The following is a 9,177-nucleotide window of genomic DNA, read 5'->3' as shown; positions in this document are numbered from 1 at the left end:
GGTGGGACTGGCTGCCAAGTGGGTGGGCCTGGCTGCCAAGTCGGTGGGCATACGACCCTGCCCAGTCATGTGAAATCCATACATTAGGGCCTAATAAATGTATTTAAATTGACTGATTTCCTTATTTGTACTATAACTCTTTGAAATTGTTAGATGTCACATTTATATTTTTGTTCAGTATATATATATTTTTATATAGCCAATTTTGACTTTGCCCATCTCGTGCAAATGGCTCAGTTCTGCCTCCAGGACTAGACTCATCCCAATAAACGTCAACCTGCAAGAACCAAGGAAGAAACCTAGAGAGGAACCAGGCTCAGAGGAGTGGCCAGTCATGGTAACTGATCACAGCTTGGGTGTCACGGCAACCCCCATGGTGCTGTGAGTGTCCTTCAGCCATGAGATCAGAATGGTGTTCAGCTCAGATGGCCTGAAAAACACACACACACACACACACACACACACACACACACACACACACACACACACACACACACACACACACACACACACACACACACACACACACACACACACACACACACACACACACACACACACACACACACACACACACACACACACACACACAATATAAACACCCAAGGTATGCCTAATCTATCTGCCAATATACACAAATATGTTTGCCAATACACCACAGTTTATACCACAAAAATATATTTTTGAAATAAAAAAATTAGGCCAGGTTTTCAGGTTAGGTTTAGGCTTAGAGTAAGGGTTAGGGTTAATGTTTATTGAAAATATGATTTTGAATGGGACTGAATTGTGTGTCTCCACAAGGTTAGTTGTACAAGACTGTATGTGTGTGTGTCTGTGTGTTTGTTTTAGTGCTGAGTGATTAGTGCTTTTTGAGGTCGGTTCAATTTTGGTTATAAAAAATACATCAAAGATTTAAATTAAAAACATGAATTAATGCATTATGAAATAATTTAATGATTTTAAAGTATTTGAGATATTCTTTTTAAAATTTTAGAGCTTCCCTCAGTCATCACCTGCCTTCATCCTGACACTGGGTTGCTATAACAACACAATGTTAGTGAATGACCATTACTGCCTATCACTTTCATTAAACATAATTTATTCACATTACATACTTTAATGCCTACTGCCTACATGAGAACTTATTTGTATTGCTTTGAATCTTTTTAATGAATTTATCTTATTAACACTTTGTTCTAAGCTAGCTATTTGTGTAGGTAGTTATCAAGTAAACACAATGATAGGCAGACACCCCGGTATATATTTGTATATATTATTACATAACTTCGTTTTTATTTGATTACTTAATAATTTTTTGCAATTATTGAACAAAGTCATCCCATATCTTCTCAGGCAGTAGCAGCCAGCGACCCATCTAATGTCAGTGAGTCTACGAGTAATCAAATTGAGCTATGCTAGTAGCTAGCTGTCTGACAAAATCATTTTGACTAGTTCTTCAATGTAGACAACGCATACAGTACTCATACCCCTTGACTTATTCCTGACGACTGTAGCTCTGGTCCTGGTCTGTCACATACCTCAACCACGTTTACACTTCTTTCACTACAACAAGCAAATGTTTAAAAAGCTTTAGCCCCACAGCTTTACTTGTAAAGTTACCATCTGTATTCAAAGTGGATTCAATGGAGAGAGAAAAATGTATCACCCATCAGACAGTAGCTCATAATCACAAAGTGATGACATGTTTTTAGAAAATCCTTCAGATTTACTGGTAATGAAATACAGAAATATCTCATTTACATACAGTACCAGTCAAAAGTTTGGACACACCTACTCAATCAAGGGTTTTTCTTTATTTGTACTATTTTCTACATTGTATAATAATAGTGAAGACATCAAAACAATAAAATAACACATGAAATCATGAAGTAACTTGGCATTCTCTCAACCAGCTTCATGAGGTAGTCACCTGGATTGCATTTCAATTAACAGGTGTGCTTTGTATGGTGGAAATTACAAGCCTACGTTATAATACTATCATTGCATCAAATGGTTGTGTTATGCAACGTAATATTATATATTATAACTCTCTAATGTGTCTGTGTGAACTGAAAGTGGACCCTGACGGGAGATTTACGAGGTCTTTTGGGATTCCACATTTAATCTCCGCATTCCAGAGCATGAGTTAGTGTTTCTGTTCTATACGGTACTAGGGAGACATGGCTCCAGTTTGGGGTTGAGTGGGGGCAGACACTGGTCTCTACACAATGAAAACAGTTTTTACAGCAGATACTGTCTGCTGTGATCTATAAGTATATGTTATACTAATCCTAACCTTGTGATCCATTCCATACATCTGTTGTGTGTTATGTAAACTGAAGGAGGATGGATTTTGATATAAAATGCTGTGGCCCAATCCTGCTGGTTGAGTTCTCAGCGATCACCTCCAGGGGTGATGACCGACCAGCTGGTTCAGTTCTCAGCGATCACCTCCAGGGGTGATGACCGACCAGCTGGTTCAGTTCTCAGCGATCACCTCCAGGGGTGATTACTGACCATCTGGTTGAGTTCTCAGCGATCACCTCCAGGGGTGATGACCGACCAGCTGGTTGAGTTCTCAGCGATCACCTCCAGGGGTGATGACCGACCAGCTGGTTGAGTTCTCAGTGATCACCTCCAGGGGTGATGACCGACCAGCTGGTTGAGTTCTCAGCGATCACCTCCAGGGGTGATTACTGACCAGCTGGTTGAGTTCTCAGTGATCACCTCCAGGGGTGATGACCGACCAGCTGGTTGAGTTCTCAGTGATCACCTCCAGGGGTGATGACCGACCAGCTGGTTGAGTTCTCAGTGATCACCTCCAGGGGTGATGACCGATCAGCTGGTTGAGTTCTCAGTGATCACCTCCAGGGGTGATTACCGACCAGCTGGTTGAGTTCTCAGTGATCACCCCCAGGGGTAATGACCGACCAGTTCCATTACTGCAGTAATTAAATAATACAGTTTGATTGTTTTGAAGAAATCTAAAGTCTCTCCTTTTGATTACAATAATTCCACCACACTTGTTTAAAAGTTAATTTGTGGAATGTCTTTCTTTCTTAATGCGTTTGAGCCAATCAGTTTGGTTGTGACAAGGTAGGAGTGGTATACAGAAGATAGCCCTATTTATGGTCATATTATGGCAAGCAAAGAGAAATGACAGTCCATCATTACTTTAAGACATGGCTACTTTGAATAATCTCAAAGATAACTTTTTTTTGGTACTACATAAGTCCATGTGTTATTTCATAGTTTTTATGTCTTCACTATTATTCTACAACGTGGAAAAACTCTGGCATTAGTAGGTGTGTCCAAACTTTTGACTGGTACTGTACATGGATAGGACCAAGGAAGGGTAGAAAACAATTTCTAGAGTGTTGAAAGTTTCCAAGAGCACAGTGGTCTCCATCATTGAGGAAGTGAAAAAATATGTAACTACCCAGACTCCCTAGAGCTGGCCGTCTGACCAAACTGAGCAACCGGGCAAGAAGGACCTTGGTCAGAGAGGTGACCAAGAACCCAACGACCACTCTGACAGAACTACAGAGTTCCTTGGTTGAGCTGGGAGAACCTGCCAGAAGGACAACAGTCTCTACACCACTTTACCAATCTGGGGTTTATGGGAGAGTGGCCAGACGGAAGCCACGGCTGAGAAAAAGGCACATGAACTCCGCCTGGAGTTTGTAAAAAGGTACATGAACTCCGCCTGGAGTTTGTAAAAAGGTACATGAACTCCGCCTGGAGTTTGTAAAAAGGTACATGAACTCCGCCTGGAGTTTGTAAAAAGGTACATGAACTCCGCCTGGAGTTTGTAAAAAGGTACATGAACTCCGCCTGGAGTTTGTAAAAAGGTACATGAACTCCGCCTGGAGTTTGTAAAAAGGTACATGAACTCCGCCTGGAGTTTGTAAAAAGGTACATGAACTCCGCCTGGAGTTTGTAAAAAGGTACATGAACTCCGCCTGGAGTTTGTAAAAAGGCAAGACTCTGAAAGACTGAGAGCATAAAGGCGAAGGATAATGTGGTCTGATGAGACAAAAATGTTACTCTTTGGCCTGAATGCAAAGACCTACTGTGTGTCTGGAGAAAACAAGGCACAGCTCATCACCCATCGAACACCATCACTACCGTGAAGCAAGGTGGTGGCAGCATCATGCTATGGGGATGCTTTTCAGTGGTAGGGACTGGGAGACTGGCAAGGATAGAGGGAGCAATGAATGGAGACAAATATGGGCAAATCCTTGATGAAAATGTACATTTCAACAGGACAATGACTCCAAGCATAGAGCCAACGCAATGCTGGAACGGCTTCAGAAGAAGAATGGGAAAGTCCTTGAGTGAAGAATAGAATCCCATTGAAAATCTGTGGAAAAACTTGAAGATTGCTGGTCAATGCCGCTCCCCATCTAACTCAACAGAGCTTGAAGATTGCTGGTCAATGCCGCTCCCCATCTAACTCAACAGAGCTTGAAAAATTCTGAAAGAAAAAAATGGTAGAAAATCTCCAAATCCAGATGTTCAAAGCTAATACAGACTGTTAATAATACCCAAGACTGTTAAGCTAATACAGACTGTTAATAATACCCAAGACTGTTAAGCTAATACAGACTGTTAATAATACCCAAGACTGTTAAGCTAATACAGACATACCCAAGACGAATCAAAGCTGATCCAGACATACCCAAGACTGTTGAGCTAATACAGACATACCCAAGATGACTCAAAGCTGATACAGACATACCCAAGACGACTCAAAGCTGATCGAGACATACCCAAGACGACTCAAAGCTGATCGAGACATACCCAAGAAGACTCAAAGCTGATCGAGACATACCCAAGACGACTCAAAGCTGATCGAGACATACCCAAGACGACTCAAAGCTGATCGAGACATACCCAAGACGACTCAAAGCTGATCGAGACATACCCAAGATGACTCAAAGCTGATCCAGACATACCCAAGACGACTCAAAGCTGATCGAGACATACCCAAGACGACTCAAAGCTGATCCAGACATACCCAAGACGACTCAAAGCTGATCGAGACATACCCAAGACGACTCAAAGCTGATCGAGACATATCCAAGACGACTCAAAGCTGATCCAGACATACCCAAGACGACTCAAAGCTGATCCAGACATACCCAAGACGACTCAAAGCTGATCGAGACATACCCAAGACGACTCAAAGCTGATCGAGACATATCCAAGACGACTCAAAGCTGATCGAGACATACCCAAGACGACTCAAAGCTGATCGAGACATACCCAAGACGACTCAAAGCTGATCGAGACATACCCAAGACGACTCAAAGCTGATCGAGACATATCCAAGACGACTCAAAGCTGATCCAGACATACCCAAGACGACTCAAAGCTGATCCAGACATACCCAAGACGACTCAAAGCTGATCCAGACATACCCAAGACGACTCAAAGCTGATCCAGACATACCCAAGATGACTCAAAGCTGATCCAGACATACCCAAGACGACTCAAAGCTGATACTCAAACCCAATGTAATCGCCACCAAAGGTGCTTCTACAAAGTATTGACTCAGAGGTGTGAATACTTATGTAAATGAGATATTTCTGAATGCCATAAATAAATACATTTGCAAACATTTCTAAAAAACATTACTTTGTCATATATGGTGTATCGTGTGTAGATGGGTGAGAAAAAAATATTGTATCCATTTTGAATTCAGGCTGTAACACAACAAAATGTGGAATAAGTCCAGGGGATACTTTCTGAAGGCTCTGAAAATAGAACTCAAGTGATTGAACCGACATCGATCAATTAGTTGTTTATTAATCGTTCAGCACACAGTGTTTGTGTGTTTGTGTGTGTGTGTGGGAGAGGGGGGGGGGGTTACTGAGGTCAACAAGGACAGATGGTTAAAAGGTTGACACTATGAACTCTCACACACACACGCAAGGGACAAGGACAAAACACACTCGCAAACAAATTGTGGCCCACCTTTCCATCTGGGTCCAGTGTCCACACTCCTCAATGTGTCCTCTGGTGAGGTTCGGGATCTGAAACACACAGACCTGACACATTGACATATATAACACACACAAATGTGTCTGCTTACAATGTGTGTGTGCTGCGTGTCTGTCTGTCTGTCTGTCTGTCTGTCTGTCTGTCTGTCTGTCTGTCTGTCTGTCTGTCTGTCTGTGTGTGAGTATACGTGCGTCAAATCAAAGTTTATTTCTCACCTTCACAGGATACAACAGGTGCAAAACCATTCAGCGATGATCTCCTTACTTATGATCTCCTAACCTATAATCTCCTAACCTATAATCTCCTAACCTATAATCTCCTAACCTATAATCTCCTAACCTATAATCTCCTAACCTATAATCTCCTAACCTATGATCTCCTCAGTCTGTCTGTGTGTTACTGTGTGTGTGTCTGTCTGTGTGTGTGTGTGTGTTATCACCATGCTTTCCATTCCCCTGGAGAAGACAGGCAGCAGAACAGGATCTTTACCCGCGGTCACCATGAGAGCTGGCATCAAGAGCTACAGAGAGACACACAGACACACACACAGGAAAAGTGTAATTTATCAACATACTGTATAACTGTGTCAACGTAACACACGCAACCCCCTACCTTAGCTCTGGGTCGGGAGCATAGCCATTTCCAGTTGCTCACAACATTTCGGTACCAGTTCAGCGGCCCTCTGGAAAAACACACAACACTGTCACTCATTTCTCCTCCTCCTCCTCTTCCAACAATCCTCCACCTCTCCTCTTCTACCCCCTCCTCTTCCACCTCTCCTCCTCTTCCACCTCTCCTCCTCCTCTTCTACCTCTCCTCCTCCTCTTCTACCTCTCCTCCTCCTCCACCTCTCTTCCACCTCTCCTCCTCCTCTTCCACCTCTCCTCCTCCTCTTCCACCTCTCCTCCTCCTCCACCTCTCTTCCACCTCTCCTCCTCCTCCACCTCTCTTCCACCTCTCCTCCTCCTCCACCTCTCTTCCACCTCTCCTCCTCCTCCACCACTCTTCCTCCTCTCCTCCTCTTCCACCTCTCCTCCTCCTCTTCCACCTCTCCTCCTCCTCTTCCACCTCTCCTCCTCTTCCACCTCTCCTCCTCCTCTTCCACCTCTCCTCCTCCACCTCTCCTCCTCCTCTTCCACCTCTCCTCCTCCTCTTCCACCTCTCCTCCTCCTCTTCCACCTCTCCTCCTCCTCTTCTACCTCTCCTCCTCCTCCTCCACCTCTCTTCCACCTCTCCTCCTCTTCCACCTCTCCTCCTCTTCTACCTCCTCCTCTTCCACCTCTCCTCCTCCTCTTCTACCTCTCCTCCTCCTCCACCTCTCTTCCACCTCTCCTCCTCTTCCACCTCTCCTCCTCTTCTACCTCCTCCTCTTCCACCTCTCCTCCTCCTCTTCCACCTCTCCTCCTCCTCTTCCACCTCTCCTCTACCTCTCCTCTTCCACCTCCTCCTCTTCCACCTCTCCTCCTCCTCCTCCACCTCTTCCACCTCCTCCTCTTCCACCTCCTCTCCCTCCTCTACCCCTCCTCTTCCACCTCCTTCTCCTTCTCCTCCACCTCTCCTCCACCTCTCCTCCTTCTCCTCCACCTCTCCCCCTTCTCCTCCACCTCCTCCTTCTTCTCCACCTCTCCTCCTCCTCCACCTCTCTTCCACCTCTCCTCCTCCTCTTCCACCTCTCTTCTACCTCTCCTCTTCCACCTCTTCCACCTCCTCCTCTTCCACCTCTCCTCCTCCTCCACCTCTTCCACCTCCTCCTCTTCCACCTCTCCACCTCCTCTACCCCTCCTCTTCCACCTCCTCCTCCCCCTCTCCTCCTTCTCCTCCACCTCTCCTCCACCTCTCCCCCTTCTCCTCCACCTCCTCCTCTTCCCCTCTTCTTCTCCACCTCCTCCTTCTTCTCCACCTCTCCTCCTTCTCCTCCACCTCTCCCTCCTCTTCCACCTCCTCCTCTTCCCCTCCACCTCTCCTCCTTCACCTCTCCCTCCTCCACCTCTCCCTCCTCTTCCACCTCCTCCTCTTCCCCTCTTCTCCTCCACCTCTCCTCCTTCTCCTCCTTCTCCTCCTTCTCTCCCTCCTTTACCTCTCCTCCTTCTTCTCCACCTCTCCCTCCTCTACCTCTCCTCCTTCTCTACCTCTCATCCTTCTCCACCTCTCCCTCCTCTTCCACCTCTCCCTCCTCTTCCACCTCTACTCTCCTCCACCTCTCCCTCCTCTTCCACCTCCTCCTCCTCTACCTCTCCTCCTTCTCCTCCACCTCTCCTCCTTCTCCTCCTTCTCCTCCACCTCTCCTCCTTCTCCTCCACCTCTCTCCCTCCTCTTCCACCTCTCCTCCTCCCTCTCCTCCTCCTCCTCCACCTCTCCCTCCTCTTCCACCTCCTTCTCCTCCACCTCTCCTCCTTCTCCTCCACCTCTCCTCCTTCTCCTCCACCTCTCCTCCTTCTCCTCCACCTCTCCTCCTTCTCCTCCACCTCTCCTCCTTCTCCTCCACCTCTCCTCCTTCTCCTCCACCTCTCCTCCTTCTCCTCCACCTCTCCTCCTCCTCTTCCACCTCTCCTCCTCTTCCACCTCTCCTCCTCTTCCACCTCTCCTCCTCCTCTTCCACCTCTCCTCCTCCACCTCTCCTCCTCCTCTTCCACCTCTCCTCCTCCTCTTCCACCTCTCCTCCTCCTCTTCCACCTCTCCTCCTCCTCTTCTACCTCTCCTCCTCCTCCTCCACCTCTCTTCCACCTCTCCTCCTCTTCCACCTCTCCTCCTCTTCTACCTCCTCCTCTTCCACCTCTCCTCCTCCTCTTCTACCTCTCCTCCTCCTCCACCTCTCTTCCACCTCTCCTCCTCTTCCACCTCTCCTCCTCTTCTACCTCCTCCTCTTCCACCTCTCCTCCTCCCTCTTCCACCTCTCCTCCTCCTCTTCCACCTCTCCTCTACCTCTCCTCTTCCACCTCCTCCTCTTCCATCTCTCCTCCTCCTCCTCCACCTCTTCCACCTCCTCCTCTTCCACCTCCTCTCCCTCCTCTACCCCTCCTCTTCCACCTCCTTCTCCTTCTCCTCCACCTCTCCTCCACCTCTCCTCCTTCTCCTCCACCTCTCCCCCTTCTCCTCCACCTCCTCCTTCTTCTCCACCTCTCCTCCTCCTCCACCTCTCTTCCACCTCTCCTCCTCCTCTTCCACCTCTCT

The 9,177-nt window shown here is 46.9% G+C and overlaps 1 protein-coding gene across 1 annotated transcript in view; it reads right to left on the bottom strand.

The window, feature by feature from the left end:
* The window catches only part of ephx2 (epoxide hydrolase 2, cytoplasmic), a 39,868-nt gene continuing 30,691 nt past the window's right edge, over positions 1 to 9,177 (bottom strand). The window contains exons 16-19 of the mRNA XM_046309112.1: positions 6,619 to 6,688; positions 6,446 to 6,526; positions 5,980 to 6,038; positions 1 to 430 (exon numbers count right to left, since the gene is read on the bottom strand). Coding sequence (XP_046165068.1) covers positions 346 to 430; positions 5,980 to 6,038; positions 6,446 to 6,526; positions 6,619 to 6,688 — 295 coding nt within the window. The 3' untranslated portion in view covers positions 1 to 345. The remainder of the gene's footprint in view (positions 431 to 5,979; positions 6,039 to 6,445; positions 6,527 to 6,618; positions 6,689 to 9,177) is intronic.

The sequence above is a fragment of the Oncorhynchus gorbuscha genome, linkage group LG17 (genome assembly GCF_021184085.1).
Source record: "Oncorhynchus gorbuscha isolate QuinsamMale2020 ecotype Even-year linkage group LG17, OgorEven_v1.0, whole genome shotgun sequence".
Lineage (NCBI taxonomy): Eukaryota > Metazoa > Chordata > Actinopteri > Salmoniformes > Salmonidae > Oncorhynchus > Oncorhynchus gorbuscha.
Note: the sequence above shows the minus strand (reverse complement) of the source record. Positions and strands in the feature narration are given on the sequence as shown.